Source organism: Meriones unguiculatus, chromosome 10 (genome assembly GCF_030254825.1).
Source record: "Meriones unguiculatus strain TT.TT164.6M chromosome 10, Bangor_MerUng_6.1, whole genome shotgun sequence".
NCBI lineage: Eukaryota > Metazoa > Chordata > Mammalia > Rodentia > Muridae > Meriones > Meriones unguiculatus.
In genome coordinates, this window is record NC_083358.1 from 21851710 (window position 1) to 21871303 (window position 19594).

The window sequence follows — 19594 nt, forward strand, 5'->3', positions numbered from 1 at the left end:
GATTCTAGAGTTGAAGGGGCTCGTGAAGGGAAGGGGAGAACCCAGGGAGCACAGAACTTTCTAGAACAGCCTCTGGATCTCCACGTATGACTGACGTAGGTTTTTTTTAAATAAAATCTGTTCAGTTTCATTTGGATCTGTCGCCCTAGCTTACAAGGGGTAAACACTATGTAGTAGTCCAGGCTGGCCTCGAACTCTTGGGAATCCTCCCTCAGCCTCCCGGAATGCTGGGATTACACGCTAGTCTTTTTTTTTTTAATTGCTATTGAAACAATTTTGGACACTCGGCTATGTTAAATAGGCAGTTAATTTCTGAATTGTGGTGAAGTCAGTTTTGGACCAACTTCTAGAAAGCTGTGGGGTTATAGTTTGGTTGGTTGGTTTTTGGATTTTCGAGACAGGGTTTCTCCATGTAGCCGTGGCTGTCCTGAAACTCTTTTGTGGACCAGGCTGAGCTCGAACTGAGAGAGATCCGTCTGCTTTTAGTGGAATTAAAGGCGAGCACCACACCTGGGTTAATTTGTTGTTTTGATTTGTGGTTACATACAAATTTAAGGGGTTGGGGATTTAGCTCAGTGGTAGAGTGCTTGCAAGGCCCTGGGTTCAGTCCTCAGCTCTGGAAAAATAAAATAAAATACAAATAAAAAAGACAAAATAACAAATTTAAGTGAACTATGAGACTACAAAGAAAGATTTTTAAAATACTGTTAGTAAGCTGGGCATGGAGGTACACATCTTTGATTCTAGTACTCAGGAGGCAAGATAGGCATGTGGCTTTGAGTTTGAGGCCAGCCTGGTCTACCAAGTGAATTCCAGGACAGCCAGTGCTACACAGACAAACCCTGTGTCGAAAAAACAAAAACGAACAAACAAAAAAAACCCAAAAAAAGTTGTTTTGAAGCCTAGTATGTCAGTTGGTACGTGTACCTTATAATCCTAGTACTTTGAAAGCAGCAGAAAGTCTTGAGTTTGAGCCTGGGCTACATACTGAGGCTCTGTCTCAAAAACAAGGTACCAGTGTGTTGCCACACAACTGTAGACCCAGCACTTGGGAATCTAAGGGATTACAGCAGTGAGAGGTCGAGAATAGCTAGGCTATATGAGGTCAGCTAGGTCATAGCTAGGTCAGCTGGGAATTTAGATTGAGACCTTGTCTCAAACAGCAACAATGAAAGTTGTTTCCCAAAGGGTAGTGGAATTACCTGGCCTGGTGCACTCTGGGAAGCAGAGGCAGGTGGATCTCTAAGTTCAAGGCCAGCATGGTCTGTCTATATAGAAACAGGACAGCCAGGGCTGCTGTACAGAGAGACCTTGTCTAGAAAAAGAATATTGACTTTGGGGCCAAACCTGGGATCCAACCTCAGTTCTGACATTTCCAAAGTTTATGACTTTTTAGGGAAGTTATCACGCTCATACCTTTCCATATTATTTTCCTATCCTTATACTGACTATAAACCTATTATAACCATAATCCTAACCTCACAGAAAATAAAGAATAATATAGAATTCCAGGGCCGATGACACTCAGAAACCTATACAACACTTTCATTTGACAGATATTTGGCAAATAAGTTAACATTTATTTTACAGTCTATCCAGGTGCTGGTTTGGGCTCTAGGGCACAGGCCCAGCAGTGAAGTGTGCTGGTGTGATGGCAACTGGACCCAGGACATCTGAACAGTAAACTACACCTTGTCCATAGACCTGCAGCTGTAGAACAGTGTTGCTGCGGTGCTCAGACATAGGCAGCTGTGCCCAGGCCCCAGGATCCTGGCTACCATCCCGCCCCTCTGCTCTAGCTCTGAGATAAAACCCATAAAGCCTTTAAGCCCCTGGCCAAAGAGCAAATTCTTCCCCCACTCATCCTCCTATCCCAGCCCATGGAAGAGTAGGGACTTAGGGAGCAAAACATCAGGGTAAAAGTAGGTCACTGTAGGAGGGTGGTAATCCCCCACAATGCTCGCCAGAGCAGCCAGCCCTGCTTTCAGAAGCATGGTGCTCCGTGGCATTTACTGGGTCTAGAAAACTTTTAGGAAGCCCCAGCCTATCCCTCTCAACCTTATGCCCAGACTGAGGGAAGGGTACAGGATGGCCTACCCTCTACACTGGATTCATTCTCAATCCAAGCTCTTGTTGGCTATGACAATGCCAATGTTGAAGTTACAGATTCTTTAATTTTCATACTCCACAGTGTACTCTTTGTCCTTAGATTAGGTGCAAGAGACATAAAAAGTACCCCTCACCTTTGAGGAGTCCACATTTGGGAATTTTCACTGGGAATTAGGCAATCATAAACCAATGTTATACTGAAACCAAGCTCGGTGTATATCTAAAGGTAGTTTTATTTATTTATTATTTATACACTATTCTCCCTGCATTTGCAGGCAAGAAGAGGATGTCAGACCTCATTATAGATGGTTGTGAGCCTCCATGTGGTTGCTGGAAATTGAACTCAGGACCTTTGGAAGAAAAGCCAGTGCTCTTAACCTCTGAGCCATCTCTCCAGCCCTAGAGGTAGTTTTAAATCAGCTTATATTCAGCTACAGAGTACTTCCTAGAATAGGTGATAGTAAGCAAGAAATAGCTGTTTTAAGTTGACCAAGAAGAACTAAGAAAGAATACTCTAACAACAACAACAAAAAGCTCCCAGGTGGTGGTGGCACTCATCTTTAATTGCAGCACTCAGGAGGCAGAGGCAGGTGAATCTCTGTGAGTTCAAGGCCAGACTGGTCTACAAATAAAGTTCCAGGACAGCCAGGGCGACATGGGAGGCAGAAGTGGGCAGATCTTTAGGCATTTGAGGTCAGCTTGGTCTATGTAGTGAATCTCTGGACAGCCAGGGCGACACAGTAAGACCCCTTCCCCCAAAAGAGATACAGAAGAGTGGGAATTCCACTATTCTTTCAAAATTTTTCTGGTAGCCAAAAGCACCAGATTTAGGATTCTGTTTTTCTCTGGATTTTCTCCTTCAGGACTATGAGGTGAACAACTACTGGTTGACAGAAGTAGAGATAAAAATCTAGGTCAGTTAGGGGGTTGGAGAGATGGCTCAGAGGGTAAGAGCACTGTTGCTCTTATAGAGACTCAGGTTCAGTTCCCAGCATCCACATGGTCGCTCACTAACTTTTATAGCTCCATTTCCAGGAAATACAGCTCCCTCCTCTGAACTCTGGGGCACCAGGCACACAGGCACATAAATAAATGCAGGCAGAAGTCATCCATATAAAATAATGCATCTAAATAAAAATAAAAAATTGAAAAAAAAAAAAACCTAGCTCAATGAAGTATGGGGACAAGGGTACAGTCAGGCTGGAGAGAACGGTTGCTAATGGGAGGATGAGAGCTAGCTATATTGGGAGGATGTTTTGGAAACTGGGAGAGGTAGCGGTCCTCCTGCATGCTTGGGTGGAGGTCTGTAGAGACACCCGTCACCTCAGAGCCTAAGCAGATTTCATCACACCTGACTGTTCTCTCTCTGTGTGTGTGTGTGTGTGTGTGTGTGTGTGTGTAAATGGCTGATAACCAGAATGAATGGCACAAGCCTGGCCTGCCAGCTGACCACTAATGGCCTCTCTTATAAGTCCCTCTCCTTATCAGGTCTTCTGGTGCCACTTTTTTTTTTTTTTATTAATTCTTTATGCATGAGTAAACCACACAAATAACAATTCCTATGTGGAGGTCAGGGAATAACATGTGGGAGTCAGATCTCTCCTTCTACCATATGGCTTGCCGACAAGCGCCTTTACTGGCCATCGCATTGGCCTGCTCCATGCGGGTGCATGTGTGCGTATGCATATGTATGAATAGATGTGTGTGTACAAGGATAAGCCTTAAATGTCATTCCTCAGATGCCATCGACCTTATTTTCAGAGGTGATAGGCTCTCTGAAGCCTGGAGCTTACTGAGTAGGTGAGGCCACTGTCCAGCGAGCCCCAGAGCTGGGACTACAGGTGCATGCCACCACACTGACTTTATTTTACATAGGTCCTAGGGGTCACACTGAAGTCCTCACTCTTTGTGGCAAGCCCTTTGCTGAGCGAGCTCCCAGCCCTTCTGAACCACTGGTAAGGCTATGAGGCACCATCCCCTCCCATGTGCTACCTGGCTTCTCTGAGACTTCCTGTCCTCAAGGACTAAGTAGGCAGAGCTGGTTCTGCAGGAACACGGAGCTAGCTTGTGCAGGACCAGGTAAAAGGGAAGGAGCTTAAGACAGGCATCACTTTCTCAGCTCAGAAAGCAGAGAGAGCGGTTAGGAAAAGCCCATGAGGAGGCCTTTGCAATGTCCACAAAGGTCCTTATGTTTAAAACTAGCAATGGCAGCATATGCCTGTAATCCCAGCACCTAGGAGGAATAGGCAGGCAGGTGAATCACTCCAAGTTTGAGGCCAGCCTGTTCCATGCTAGCCAGCGCTACATAGGAAGACCCAATCTTAAAAAAGAAAAGATATAGTGTTAGCCTTCTCTGTTCTTCCGGCCCCACTGGAATGACAGGGGTTCTGCCCACACTACATAACCTCTCACTGTACCATTTCTTGCATCATTTTGTTTCCTCACTGCAAACCCCAAAGAGAAAGTTTGTGAAGAGCAGAAGCCAGAGCACCCCTCATTATGACCTCAGCTCCTGTAACTTCTGATCCTGTCGGAAGTTGAGTTTGGCACTTCTGTGTGGGCTTCTCTTTGGACAGTCCAGACCTCAGAGGAGAAGAATGAACACTTGGGTCTGAGCATGTCTTGAAAGCTGAGGTAATAGTTAAATACAGGGAAGATCAGGAGGCTGCAAGGAGCCTGAAAAAGACCTCATCTGGCCACCAAAGTTGGGTGGTTGAGGGTAGGAGTCTGAGATGAACAATTCCCCTCCTGGGACCCCGTTATCATCTCCCCACCCACGAATACCTCTGGGTTGGGAAGACAGAGAAGGACTGTACATTCCGGCAGATCTTGGGCCTCTACTAGAGCTCTTGGGCCCCAGTGTGCTCTTGGGACCTATAGTGTAATGGAAAGAAACCTCTACACTGCCATCACGAGATGAATGTTTGTAAGGATGACTGAGTCCCTTGTGGCGGTCCTGAGGCACGCCCATTTCATGCTGGGATTGGCTTCTGGGGCCCCCTGCCTCAGCCTGGAGGGCCACAGCCAGGAGAAAGGAACCAGCTTGGTGCAAATATAAATACCTTTAATGAAAATTGTGCACACTCTGCAGAGATCACACGGTAGCCACCGTATGCAGTGATGGGAGGCAAGGGTACTGTTGGCTGGCCAACCACGCTGTTTAGGCCAGAGGCCCCAGGAGGCAGGCAAGCGCCAGAGCAGCAGCAAGCAATGCAGGGGCTGGAGCCAGTTCAGGAGCTGTGGCCCGTAGTGTCTCCTGGTTGGTCTCTGGGCCAGCAACCCGCTCCCGAACACTCACAGGGGCACCACAGAGGATGTGCAAGTTGTCTGGGTGGGGGGCACGACGAGCTTCTTGCTGCAGTGACTCCCACACTGCAGCGGCCTCCTCCGGGCAGCCTGATAGGACCCGAGAGGCACAGGCATGGAAGTCATTCCAGGATCTGTTACAGAATGGGTTAGGGCAGTTAGACAGAGTATAACAAATTTGGACTAAAGAGATTGGAGGCCCAGAGGTGGTGGCACAGTAGCATAGACTATTGGGTGGAGGCTTCCAGCCCAGGGGCCCATTGCCTCCCACCTGCTGGTACCTGCAGACAGTCTGGAGCTCGCCTCCTCGGCCCATGCCATCCCCCAGGCGGATGAGACACTCAGCAAAGCCTTGGTATATGGTATCACAGCGGTTTGGGCCCTCAGAGGCCACTGCTAGGTGGGGTACAGATTAGAAGTGGGGTGGGAATAAAGAATGGTTGATAGAATGAGCCCGGGTCTTGTTTACCTGATAGAGCTCTAGGGACATGACTCAGTGTGAAAGAGGTGCCCCCAGGGACCTTCAGGGTATCTGGAGATCACTTGTCTTGAGTCTCAAGATAGGATCTGGACTGTGATACACACAGAGGTGTGAGATGTGGGAACAGGAAGCGGGTGTTGGGTCTCGGAGCTCAGTTCCTTCTCTAGTTCCCGGGACTCTAGGTCAAAGACAGGGATTCAGGGGTATAGGGTCCTAAAGCATGAGGTCCCGGGCAGAAGGCAGTCTTTCTGTAGTTTTCATGAGCTTCACCTGGCACTCTCATTAACCCCTTAAAGACAAGTGTCCCTGCTGAAGCTGAGCAGGCAGGGTGGGGATCAAAGCCAGTCACTCTTAAGCTCAGAGACCCATGGCCTGAGTTCTACTAGGGGCCACAGAGTTCCTTTGTCAGAAGAGGAGCTACAGATTTTAAAAGTTCTTCTTCCATAACTTAGCTGTTTGCATAGCACTTTCCATCCTTAAGCTACTATCACACTTTCCTAGGACATCTCTAGCTCATCTCTTAACTCCTGGGCTCCCATGCCCTATACCCGGTTTGGGCTAGGAACTCTGAGAAGGGTTGCAGTCTGGGCCCAGAACTCACACTCACCGAGTGGCAGCAGCAGCAACAGCGTCAGGGCACAGGGTAGCCGCTCGCAGCGGCGGGGCCAGTGGCGCCAGTGGCAGCGGCAGCAGTAGCACATCATTCCTGGCTGTAAGCCTAGTGCAGGAGCTAGAGGCTGGGAGAGCAGCCTGTGGGCCCAGCCCCCAGAGAGAGGGATTCTGATTGGATGGGTGCTGGAGGCGGAGCTTCATCCCAGCTGTCAGCCCCACCTCTAGTATCCAGATTGGTGGAAGAGCAAAGAAGAACCCCAGAGGGCAAAATTGCCAGGAGAGAAGACCTGTTGATGGTAAGAGGCCCCTAGAAGCTTTTCTTGAATTGGACAGGGGAGGTGTGAGTAGGCAGTTTATCAGATGAGAATCCATAAGAGGGGGACCCCAGGGTGGATTCATTTAGACAAACTTACCCAAAGGGAGGAGAGAACAGTCACATCAAAGACAAACCAAAACCACACACATACTTTTATTCCAAAAGCCTTTAATTGAATTTCTCAATGTTTTTCAAAAACAAAAAGATCCAAATTAGAGGTAAAAAGGAACATGGAAAATTCAACTCAAGTTGTGTCACGATCTTGGGGGTCATGCTTCAGGCATGGCAGGACCCAAGAAGGCACAATACCTGCCCTGGGCCCAGCCTAACCCTGCTGGTTACCACAATCAGTAGACCATTGCTGCCCCTTATCTCCTTGCAAACACCAGAGATGGGGGCCTGAGCAGGTAAACAGCAGACATGGCCCTGACCTGCTGACTGGCCTTCAGTGTCACCCCATCCCTGTTTAAATGGCTAAGGGAGGCTTGGAGTCACAAGGCCATGCAGCATGAGGCTGAGACGACGAGCAGCTTTGCCGAGTGAGTTGTGAGGATCAGCCTGCAGGAACTGGAAGAGCTTCTGGCGCACCTGGGCCATGACAGAGCCCATGTGGTCTCTGGTGATGGGGTCGCTGTGGTCCAGGTGCATCACAGCCTCTTCCAAGTAGCTGTGGATGGGGGAAGAGCAGACTATAGCTGGATGCCAGCACACAGTGCCCTCTGGTGGCACTGAAGCCCAGAGGGATGACAAAGTTTCTAAGCCTCATATGGGAGGGGGTGGAGAATATGGGTAGAGAAAGTTAGGGATGGGAGTCAGGAAAGAGTGGGTGTCCGCTTTCAGCTGGTCTCTAGCCCTATCTCCAGCTCATCTTCTGGTCCCTGACTGCCACACTCACCTGAGTTTGAGGTCACTTCTAGTTCCAAGGTCAGATGCCAGCTGCTGGATTAGGGAAAGGAGAACAGGCTGGGATAGTGGACAGGGCGGCTGCCCAAAAACCTGGGCTGGATCCACAGTTTCACACACATACAGCACCAGGTTGAGATCAGCTGCAGTCAGTGCCTGGGAGTAGAACAAGAGAGAGGCTCATTTAAACCTGATACTCTGAAGGGATAGAATGCTTGCTTATCTGAAGTGTATGGCCTAAGGGCAGAAGACCAAAGTTGGATTCTAAGGGTTACAGAAGTGATGTCTGGACTCTGAAAGGGTTGTAAGGCTACTTCAGAAAATCAGATTACAAAGTTTCCCTGAGAAAGATGTTCATGAGGAAAGGTGGGTAAGGTAAGGGAGAAGGTGAGAAAACATGAGGGAACAATAAGTATAATGGATTGGAAAGCCAAAAACAATCAGTCTGCCAGACAGCCCAGAGACTGCTGGGGAAGTGGGCATATGGTATTTGAACCTTGTCAGAAGACATCTTTGCCAGATGCCTCTCAATTATTAAAGCCTAACACTATCATACCTGCTGGAAGGCCTGATTGAGGTGGCCCTGCTGCAGTAACTGCAAGATGTGGGCTTGTTGGGCCTGGCAGTCAAGGTGGGCAGAGGGGACAGGTGTGCCAGCAGCTGAACGCATGGCCTGCATGATGCTGGAGGTGACAGTGGCCTGTTGCTCCTTAAGTGCCACACTTACTTCACCCTTAACAATGCGTTGAACTTGTGCTAAAATTGACTCCTGCAAGCTGCAAAGGGAAGTGAGCCAATGAGGTGAATAGGAAGCCCGTTCTGGCCCTTCCCAAACCTACCTCCTCACCCAGAGTCTGCCCACACACCTGCCCACAGCCACATGCAGCTGGTGTTGCACCTCAGCCCGAACACTGCTAGACACAGTGGCTGCCATCTGCTCAGTGGCACTCTGCAGAGTGCTGACCAGGCCCCGAAGTTGAGCCAGCACAGGCTCCCTAGCTTCCTGTTCACGTGCCTTCCTGCTCTTCATGTGACTCTCTAGCTGCTGCAAATCTAAAGGATAACAACAGGGATCACAAAAGGGATGATAGCAGACTACAACCATTCCTACTACTTTGGGTTTTATGATGCCACTCACATTCCTGCGTGCCCAGTCTAAAGCTGTCATTGATTTGCTGGAACATAGCCTGGCAACTCTTCTCAAAAGCTGGCAGTACCACACTCTGGAAGGCTTCCCGGTAAGCAGCCTGCATTGGTCCCTGCAAAGTGTCTGCAGCTGCTCGAGCAATGGCATCTGTCAAGTTCTAGAATACAGGGAGGGATCAAGTTGAAAGCCTGAGTCCAATCTGGCCTGCCTAGCCATACTTCCCCCATCTTGGACCCTGTATCACCTTGGACTTGAGTAGCTTAGAGATATTTTCTTTCATGCTCCCTTCCACAGCTGTAAGCTTGGTAGCCACTGAGTTGCTTAGTTGGCCTGCCACAGGCTCCAGACTTCTAGAAACACCTAAGAGAGGTAGATGGAACCAGAAGTTTCAAAGTGCCCTACACCCACCTGGCCCACTCAGAACAAATGTCATGAAAAACTCACATGGAGGAACCGTCTTCTTGATTTCATCCCTTATGCTACGTTCTAGCCGCCCAGCCACAGCTGAAGACAATGCCTGGGATAGCTGCTGCGTCAGCTGCTCCTGTAGCTGCCCACCCCGTTGCTGCCCCTCAGCCAGTGCCCGCTCCAGCCGCTGCTCTGTGGTGGAGCTAAGGAATAGGCCTACAGTAGGACCTACACCTTTCTTAGGCAAGAATGCTGCTGTGCCTACTGCCATGCTGTGCCACCACCCCAAGGATACGCTCTTGTTCATGCCGTGTCTCCAGGGCTCGTTCTACATGGTCAGTGACAGTGCTCTGTAGACCTTCAAGTTGGGCACAAAGACGCTGTAGCAGCTCCTCTTGGTTGTGCCATAGCTCTGCCAGCTCTCTTTGCTGCTGCCAAAGCAGTGCTGGCCAGTCCTCAGGGGGCTCTGCCACCTGCCAGGAGCACCGACAACTTACACAAGGTCTCTTTTTCCTATCTCCACCCACCAGGAAAAGGAACAGCTCAAAGTTCCTCCCACCCTCGTGGGAGGGAGTCCCATGGGTAGAAAGGTGCTCCCTTACAGACCTGGTGCTCGGTGAGCCGGGATCCCACAGTTGAATCCCTATACGGGCAAGAAGCATTGCAGGTCACATCAGGCAGATTAGAGACCACCCCTGGTCCCAGTCCCAGAACCCTCCTACCCATCATCCTTCTTGCTTTTCCTCTTGAGCTTGGGTGAAGTCCGAGGGGATCCCTTGGTCTTCCAATCCTTGACTGGCAACCGTGGAGCAGGAATTTTGCTGCCAAAACCTCCTGAGGCAGAGGCAAGGCTGGCAACTTCATCATCATGGTCACTATGAAAGGAGAGGAGGGCTAAGCGCCTGCTCAACTGCTGGCCCCTGGGTAACTGGTCCCCGTTATGAGAGGAAAGCAAAGAGTAGGGCAGTGCTCACCTTTGCTCAGCACTGGTGTCCTGGCTGTCATGTTGCTGTAGGAGGTGGTAAGGTGGCCTGTGGAAGGCCAGGCTTTTGTGCTTTTCCTGGAGGCCATTCCTGGGGCTAAGGAAACACACTGACTCAGTAGTGGATAATCCTAATGCTCTACCCACCCACTAGCATACTTCCCCTTCCAAGTTTCTCACCTTTCTGTCAGTGTACTACAGGTCTCCCGAGTAATGTCAGGTGCTGTAGGCCAGACTTGACTGTCAGGGGTTGCAACCTCCTGGGTCAAGGCTGCTTCAAGTAGGGAGGGAGTATTATGCCGATCCCCATCCCCAGGACCTCCATCCAGGCCAAGTTGAGAGCCAAGCTCAGGGCCTTGCCTGGGCCGAGGAGACAGTAAGTGTAGTGCTGAGGCAGCTGAAGCCATACTGTCTGGCTCAATGAGGCCCTCAGGAACAGAGGAGCCAAAGCCACGGGATAGGGCCTCAGAGGCAATTTCAGGGATGTCCTGGGACAGGGCAGTGGATGCTGAGGAAATCACATCAGGGGAACGGGTGCGACTTGGGGAGGCCTGGGGTAGCCCTAAAGGCTCCACTTCCTGCAAATCCAAGGATAGTGCAGAGGCAGAAGTAGATACCTGAGAAGGGCCAAAGATGGAGACATAAGTAATAAGAGGTAAAGGGCACAGTCACAAGATACTGGTACCTATAGTGATGAGACATAATGTAACAGGGAAGAGAGATACAAGTGGGAAGAAGGGCCACAACTCACTAGAGGTGGGGATAGGAGGCTGAGGAGATGCTCCCGAGGGAACATAAAAGGCTCCTCCAACCTTTGGGGAAATATGAAGCCTACAAGGCCAAGCAGGATCAGCAGAAAAAGTGCTCCAATCTTTCCCATTGTCCTCTACCTGCTACTCAGCATTTTACATACTCTCTCTCATACACACACACACACACACACACACACACACACACACACACACAGACACACACACCTGCCCAGGTCCTTTGGGAGTCAATTTGTCAGTTGGGCCTGGGAGCAGGCCAGGAAGGAGGCTTCGTGGGCTTGCCTGCAGGCTGCTGCTGCTGTTTATTGTCAGGCTGCCATCTAGCTGCAGCTTGGGGCTCAAGGTCAGCTCCTCAGGTGGCCTACTGGCAGAAAGACAAAGCATTACCAACTGTAATTCTTCACAGTCTGGCCCTAGACTGTCCTATCACCCAATTCTGATTTTGCCTTACCTGGGCAAGGAGGGGTCCATGGCTGAGGAGCTGCTCACAGCAGACACAGCTGTTAGAGAGCTGCTGCTGCTGCTGCTGCTGCTACTACTGCTGCTGCTGCTGCTGCTGCTACTGCTGCTGCTAGGGGATGCAGAGATCTGGGAAGATCCAGAGAATAAGCACTAAGACCAGCTAAGGGGACATTATCAGAACTCTCTTCCCTGAGGAAGTACCTGCTGCAGGGAAGCGGTAGGTGTCATGAAAGCATCAGGTGTCATCAACTTAGGCTTGGTCTCACTGCTCAGACTGAGGAAGTCTGCAGGTGCAGGCAGTTCCACAATGCGCCGGAGGTCAGGCTGGGACCCATGAGCAGCTGAAGCTAGCCCCTCAGAGCCTAGTTCAGGTCGAGACTCTCCAAATGCTGTTGGGAAGGCTGCTTAGTCAAATCTCAGAACCACAGCAGTGTAACCTGCCTCCCTTCCATCCCCTTACTCACTGAAGTCCTCGTGAGCAGTGTGGGTAGGGAGTGGAGCCACCACGTCAGGGTTCAGCTGTGGCTGGAAGCGGATCTGCACATCTTGTAGTGCCCTAAAGAACAAGAAAGCAGGAGAACAGAATACTCAAACAAGCCAGGGCCAGTAGGGCAGGGGAACACAGGCAGGACATAGCGGGCCTCCCTGACACACTCACTTAGTATGGACACAAAAGAGTTTGATAAGCACACCAGCTGCAGATTCCAAGGCACCAGCTCCATGGGAACTCTCTGAAAGGATAGAGTGGACCATTAGGCCGTTGGCCTGCTCTGTGCCTGGACACTTTCCACCTACCAACATACAAGCCCTGACCCTGGGGCACCTCACCAGCCCCCAGACTGTCATTCTCCTCCTCAGCAGGCAGCACCTCAGTGTGCCGCAGCCGGCAGCGACTCACAACCTGGATGCCAAAGCTCAGCACAGGGTGGGTGAGCAGGAACTCAGAGATGGAACTGAAACAAGCACGGCCCTCATCTTGGTTCTGCAGCAGCTCCATCACATAGAGGACCTGGGTGAGTAACACATTACTAGCTGAATGAAGGCTGTGAGAGCTGTGAGTATATCACATATCCTGCCCTGCCCAGCAATACCAGCTCTTTCCCGTGCACACCAAACCAGCCTACCTTTCGTTGCACGTCACTAAGAATCAGATACTCTGCTGAGAGGTCCAAGCAAACTTTGAGGCTGGGAGGTACACTCACTGAGCTGAAGATATCTGGAGAGAAGCTAGGAGGCCAAGAAGTAGACCAAATAAGACACAATTAAAGAAGCCATATCCCTGGCTTCCATCCTTAACTCCCTAGCTCCAGTTTACCGAATGGTTTGCAGACAGGTCCAGGACACTGTGCACCACATTTTCAGCTCCCGATTCTGGTCAGCACCAGTAATGAGGAACCTCCAGAATGGGACTCTAAAAAGCAACAAGGCACTGATTAGTTACCAGCTTGGAGCCCACAGACAAGCCCACCACCTACTTGCCTACCCACTCACTCACTCAGGATCCTGTTTCTTATGGTTGTCACAGAACAGGAGGCAAGAAAGGGGCCGCCCATCATGAGGCTTCCATTCATGCAGACACCTATAAGCAAACAGAGGAGCTTGAGTGAATGATCTGTCTCACTTTTTACACCGGGTATAGAGAGTAGTCTTTCAGATCTTGCCTTACCTTGGCTCATCCTGACCTTCAATGTAGATCTGCCAGAACTTGACAAAGCCATCATGGCTTGCGGTAGCCAGGACAGTCCCATCAGGGGAGAGGGCTCCTTCACTCAGGCACTACATAGAATCCAAAAAGCTTTGCTTGGCCTTCTGACCAGAGGTAAAAATGAGCCCTTCCTAAATGACGATGGCAGTGAGCTGGGCTGCCCAACAGTAGTCTCCTACTTCTGTGTGACTGAATGAAGGGGGTAGGGGCTACAGAGAAAAACAGACCTGCAGGGCACAGCTAGATCAGGAATGAACTGGGCAAGTGAGAGCCAATTTGCATTCAACATCCCTTTTGGCAAAGTACTGGTAAAGCCCCTTGGATAGCCATAAAAATGGGGAGTAGATGAATGGCACAGAAGAGGGGAAAGGCAGGGAGGCAATTAGTTGTAGGCCTACCGTGCTATGGCCTTTTACCACAATGAAGCCCTGCTTGATTTGGCTGACATCCACAGGCCAGCTGTTGTGGCTGGAGCGAAGCATATCCAGGTCCCACACTTCAGCCTAGGGTACAGGGAGGCATTTAGTCCACGTGTACAATAGGAAAGTCCTGGTCCTTCCCTCACCACATCCACTCTTCTCACCCGGTCTTCATGAAGGAGGGCCACTGTTGGGCTACTTTCCTCACAACAGTCCTCACTTTCCTCAGGGATGAAGGGGCACCAGATGATCCTTCGGAAGTGGTTCAGTGGCGTGCCCTCTGGCTGCCGGATATGGACCAAAATCTCTTCTCTAAGTAGGGAGTTAAGGCTAGATACCAGATGGATGATGAAGTAACTGCTAGCAGTCCCAATCTAGGCCCAGTTCTGCTTTTTTAGTTCCCTTGCCTGGGAATGGATACTGAATTTTACCCTTAACCAGAGCCAAGCGCCACACAAAAAGATTGCCAGCCTCATCCAGGCAGGCAAGCTGTGGAGAGTTGAGGTGTGCAAAAGCCAGATCAGCCACACTGCCCGTGAAACCCTTGAGCAAGGTGCGCTCTGAAGTGCTGACGCTGATCACGCGAACCATTGCTGAGCCGTTGTTGGCAGCTGGAATCAGAAAAGTACAGGATCATAAGCAAGCACCTAGACCCAGGCAGCAGCACAGGAGACCCGCCCTGCCTGCCTCACTGCTACCACCACAGTACCAGGCCTGGTTTTCCTGACTAGCTCCCCCATCCCTGGGGGATGTTGAGGAAGCCCAACCAAACCTCTACTGGACCCCTAGCATCTGAGTGGGCTGAATATTCTGACACTAAATGTGCATCTCTGGGGCTTCTAGAAGAATCCTCCCTTCTTGGTACCCCACTCCCCATCCTTACTTACCCCTAATGGCATATGCCAAGAAGGAGTTTGACACTGCAATCAGATTGCCATAGTAGTATTTCTGTTCCCAGTCATACTTGGCGACAGGCTGGATTTTCACCTGAGAACTCAGAGAAATGAAGTTGAAGCAGCTGAGGGCTGAAGTAGGTCACAATCTTGAGGCCAGGCCAGGCCACAGATTTGAGCTTAGCACCCACTGACATCTCCCAGATCTCCACTCAGGATTGAGTGTCAACACTGGTCTTTAAATATGGTACACTTTTTATGAAGGTGGTTCCCATAGGAATTGGCAACATGCATGAGAGAAAAGAGGCTGAGTGTGCTCCCACATTGTACATGTACCACAAAATCCTGGTACTCACCTTGTTGCTTCCCCGAGCCTTGCTGGAAATGCTAGAATCACTGCTGGCCACAATTTCCACCTCCTTGGCCAAAATCCCAATGCAAGTGGAGCTGTCATCCCCCGAGAGGCAACTGGAAGAGGTACATAAACCTAGTCCCTTGTTTACCAAAAGGCTCAGTAGAACATGGCTACCTGACGAAGATGTCTAGTCCCAGATTCCCAGTTCTGCCTGTTCCCATATACACAGTTCTGCTTGCTCGCCTCCTTCCTGACAGATGAGGTTAATTCCATTCTACACTAGGTATCCAAGCCAAGTCTTTAGCTTGTCCTCATCTCTTCTCCAAGTACAAATTCAACACAGTAGTATAGGCTCTGCCCCAGATCATCCAAAAGAGAGGAAGCAAAGGCTGCTTGCCCATTTGACCCTAATTGTATCCCTTTAGCAATAAGCAAAACTGCCAAAGATATTACTACCACTATTACTATTTCTTAGGTACTCACATGACCTGCTTTTCCTGCAGGTTAATGGGTGGCATGGTCCGTATACCAGGTTTGCTTGTTGAGTTACCATCACCTGAACTGAGTGGATCTGGGACCAGGAGGCCATTAAGGTCTCCATTGTAGGTATTAGATGGCCTTTGGCTCTCTGCATTGGAGCCTAGGGAAGAAAAGGAAACTGTGACAAAACTGCTTTGCCTACCATGAGCTTCTTCTACAGCTCTAGACGATAAAGTACTTAGAACACTTAATGCGTCCATGGGGAGGAGGGTCCTTTGTGCATTCCTCATTCTGTAGGTGTGATTATACAGCAGGACTAAGGGTGAGCATAAGGCTCTTCTCCTGTGGGAGGGGCACAAACCAGCAAAGACCTTCTGATGGGGCCAGAGGCACAGCTTAGTGGTAGCATGTTTGGCTGCTTGTTTATTATATATGAAGCCCTTGGTTTGACCTTCAGCACCAAAACCAAAAAGATAAACAAAACTCCAAAATTAGGCCAGTTAATACTTAGGCTAAGAACAGCAAACAAACTTGACTTGAAGAAAAGTCAAGTGTCACAGCAGTTTTATTTACAACATATTAACATGGGAAATGCTTTGTAATGTGGCACATGCTTGTAATCTCAGCACTTGAGAGGCTGAGGCAGAAAGACTGTGGTACATGCTAAGCTATAGCTGAAATTCAGGCCAGCCTAGACTATATAAACAAAATCTTGTCTCAAAACAAAACATAAAGAAGTGGGGGAGACAGCTCTGTGTTTAAGAGTACTTGTTGCAGCCAGGGCAGTGGCACACGCCTGTAATCTCAGCACTCTGGAAAGGCAGAGGCAGGTGGACTTCTGTGAGTTTGAGGCCAGCCTGGTCTACAAATCGAGTCTAGGATAGCCAAAGCTACACAGAGAAATCCTGTCTTGAAAAACAAACCAACAAAAAAGAGTACTTGTTCTTATTGCAGAGGACCCAGGTTCAATTCTCAGCACCCACAGGGTGGTTCCCATCCATCTGTAACTCCAATTCCAAGGGATGTAATACTCTCTTCTGACCTCCTCACACCCAAGACCCACACATGGTGGACATACATATGCCAACAAAACACATATAAAATTAATACATCTAAAGCAAAACAAAATGAAACAAAACATTCAAACAACTCAGAAACAAAACATGGAAAGGATAAAGGGAAAACAGGGTTGCAAATGCCTCTGATATGAGGCTGGGTTGCTTGGCTGCAAAAGCTCATCACTCCCTCCCTTTTCTGAGACAGGACCTTCCTGTGTAGTTCAGATGGCCTTGACATTGGGATCTTCTTGATTCTGCCTCCTAAATGCTGGACTTACAAGCACATGCACACTTGGCTCTACAAGAGTTTTGAATTTTATATAGTCAGCTGTTGCCAGTGACCGACTATTCTAAGGCAACATACAGAATAGCTGAGGGTTTGGGTGAGACACCAGAACTCAGACAAACACAGTGCTACAGTGTGTGGAGAAGGGTTTCTAATGCCAGGAAAGAAGAGAGGACCTGCAACACCTGAATTTGTTAACAGGCCACTTTGGGGAGGTAAACTCAGAAGGAAAGGGATATGAGGATCTGGACAAAATGAATAGAAGCTATTGGCATGTGGTGGGTGCAAAATCAGGAACGACAGTATTTTAGATGTTTGCAATGGCTGCTCCCACTCCTCCTAGTACTGGGGACTGAGTCCTGAATATCCCTTGCATGCTAGGCGGGTTTTTTTTTTTTTTTTGGGGGGGGAAGATAGTACTGGGGATGGAATTCAGGGCTTTGCACATGCTAGACAATTGCTCTACTGGCCTTGAAATTGAGCTATGTTTCCAACCATTTATGCAGTTATTTATTTCTTAATTATGTCTTATTTATCGACACTTGGTCTCAACATGTAGTCTGAGATGACTTTCAACTCACAATTCTCTTGCCTCTGTTTCCCAAGTGTGGAACTACAGGTGAGTGCTGCCTTAACTGGCTTCTGGCTAGTTTTCAAAAATCTCATTAATTCAGACACTACTTCCCAAACTTCCAGTTAGCAGGAAGGTGCTTCATGAAAAGAGCAAGTTTTTGGTCATGAAAATGAGTCTTAGGTGGCAAATCCTTCAACGGAAAAAAAAAAAAGCAAAAGCTACTTGAAAAGAATCAGCAGGTGGTGGTGGTGCACATCTTTGATCCCAGCACTCTGGAGGCAGAGGCAGGTGGATCTCTGAGGACAAGGACAGCATGTGAATAGGGTGGGGTGTGGAATCAGGAATGACAGAATTTTAGAGAGCATTTAGAACTTGGTGCAGCCCAAGTTCCAGGACAGCCACCAGATACACAGAAAAAAAACCCTGTCACTAAACAAACGATTTATAGAGAAAGACCCTCTATCTTTCACTAGGACTATAGCCACCCTAGCTGCTTAGGGTTAAGATGGCTACTCTCCCTTCCAGGCAGTCTACTGTGAGGATAAACACCAGGCCTAGGCTATACAGTTAACCACGCTAGCGCTACCAAATCTCTAGTGAGTACAGTCTGCTCAGCTGAGGGTGGGCATCAGGGGCACAAACCACCTCATAAGCAAAGGGTGCACACATTGCAGGTCAGAGGCAGGACCCAGCAGCCTCAGGCAGCAAATGGATTAACTGTGTATGTGCCAGCTAAACCCACTGAAGCCGAGTACCAGTGCCTGCTTTTGCAGTCTGGGTCCCCCCAACAAGCACAGGTGTGAGAGAAGAATTTGTTCTCAACTGTGGCCTTTACACATACCCTACTATCACCAGTCAATAACTAAAACTTTCAGATATCTCGGAATCAGTCAGGAAAATCTAGTTTTCATACACACTATGTCCTTTCTATAATATGTGCCTTGTACATAAGTACCTTGAGTACTTTTCCTGGCATCCAATCTCCTGTCTGTAGTATTCAACCTAGCCTAAACAGTCTCCTCGCAGACCTGACCTCTATCTCCCTCACCACATCTCCCCCCCAACCATTACCATCACAGTACCCAAACAATCCTCTTTCACACTAACAATATTATATTTAAAATGCTGTTGACTTTTTGTCCTGGGACTCTTAAATGACAAGAGTAGCCCCAAAGGGGATACTGGGAGCCCAAGTAAAACTAGGATGAATTGGTAACATATGGGCTTGCAGATGTTTGGAACCTAATCTAATCAGAGCCACAGGGTTTGTGATTTGCCTTCAATCCAGTAAGAACACGAATTTGCGGTTGTCCACCTTTTATCAGAAAATCGGTTTCAGAGCAGCATCAGGCCTGGAGTCTACACTTTAGGGAGAAAGGCAAGTTGCAGAGTGGGAACAGAGGTTGAACTCTAGGCCCAGAAGTCGCTAAACAGACAAGGCACCAGGCCTCTATAAACCACGGCGAGTAGAAGCACTGGGCCAGTCCTCAAAACATTGGAGCTTGGAGGAAAGGAAACCAGATGGATTGGGTGGATTCTGAAGGGGTGGGGGATTTACCTTCAGCCAAGACACTTAAGGACAAGGCAGAATGGTCTGGCACAAAATGGGGAGGGTTAACACCCAAGGGTCTGCGCCATTCTCTGGGTATGCCCAGAAACCATCCATGACTCCAACCCTCGTCCTCCGCAATCAAACCGGAGGGTTCAGAGCCTGTTTAAAGGGACCTGCGGCACACGGGGACAGTTCAGTTCCACGCCATATGCATACTCTTTTCGCCAAGAGCATACCCACCCGATCCCGGCTCACCTCCGGCGGGCCGGTCCAGTTTGAGAATGTCCCGCAGATGCTGCGTGGCGTCCTCAATGTCGATGCTCGCGCAGGAGGCCATGGGCCCAGCCGCGAGAGTCCTCCTCGCACGTTAGCTTCTCTACCTCCGCGCACCGTCCAATCTCGCCCAGCCACGGCCCCGTCAGACAGCAGGAGACGGAGGAACCCTACACAAAATCCAGCCGCAGTTCGCAAACCGCCGCCCGGGTTGTGTCCGAGAGCCCCGCCAACCCCACCAACCGCCTCCACTTCCGGTCCCACTGACCTTAGCTCCCGGAACCTACAACGACCGCAGAAACAATGTTCCTAGCTGTGAGAGATCAAGTAGTTCCTATGCAAAGTAGCCTTCCTACGCTGCTTGCTCCTGGCTAGCCCAGCAGTCGGGAAATTTCAAAAGATTGGGAAAGTAAATATGCTCATAGCGCATTGGACTGCCTAAAGCTCTATTGTCTACTGCATATCCAACCCAGGGCCTGGCTCATTCTGAACTGTAATGATAG

At 49.4% G+C, this 19594-nt stretch overlaps 2 protein-coding genes across 6 annotated transcripts; both read right to left on the reverse strand.

Moving 5' to 3' along the window:
- Nucleotides 1-5152: 5152 nt before the first annotated feature.
- Nucleotides 5153-6653, reverse strand: Nrn1l (neuritin 1 like). Of its 2 annotated transcripts, none has more exons than XM_060393265.1 (3): nt 6504-6653; nt 5697-5808; nt 5153-5549 (listed from the first exon to the last, which is right to left on the reverse strand). In XM_060393265.1, the coding sequence occupies exons 1-3, from the start codon at nt 6598-6600 to the stop codon at nt 5270-5272; spliced, it is 489 nt and encodes a 162-aa protein (XP_060249248.1). In that variant the 5' UTR covers nt 6601-6653; the 3' UTR covers nt 5153-5269. The 2 variants fall into 2 exon arrangements, with proteins under 2 accessions (XP_060249248.1, XP_021488802.1); XM_021633127.2 differs by having other exon boundaries at nt 5697-5811; nt 6504-6652.
- A 322-nt stretch (nt 6654-6975) lies between these two features.
- Edc4 (enhancer of mRNA decapping 4) lies at nt 6976-19348 on the reverse strand. Of its 4 annotated transcripts, none has more exons than XM_021632227.2 (29): nt 19074-19348; nt 15352-15508; nt 14870-14981; nt 14508-14607; nt 14042-14231; nt 13785-13932; nt 13600-13704; nt 13163-13272; nt 12992-13075; nt 12812-12907; nt 12621-12723; nt 12325-12505; nt 12155-12227; nt 11961-12052; nt 11698-11885; nt 11486-11622; nt 11242-11395; nt 10445-10881; nt 10257-10361; nt 10005-10157; nt 9889-9925; nt 9578-9755; nt 9319-9474; nt 9119-9234; nt 8866-9031; nt 8594-8780; nt 8284-8503; nt 7720-7883; nt 6976-7491 (listed from the first exon to the last, which is right to left on the reverse strand). In XM_021632227.2, the coding sequence occupies exons 1-29, from the start codon at nt 19153-19155 to the stop codon at nt 7299-7301; spliced, it is 4224 nt and encodes a 1407-aa protein (XP_021487902.1). In that variant the 5' UTR covers nt 19156-19348; the 3' UTR covers nt 6976-7298. The 4 variants fall into 4 exon arrangements, with proteins under 4 accessions (XP_021487902.1, XP_021487892.1, XP_021487883.1 ...); XM_021632217.2 differs by having other exon boundaries at nt 11242-11398; XM_021632208.2 differs by having other exon boundaries at nt 19059-19348.
- Nucleotides 19349-19594: the final 246 nt, after the last annotated feature.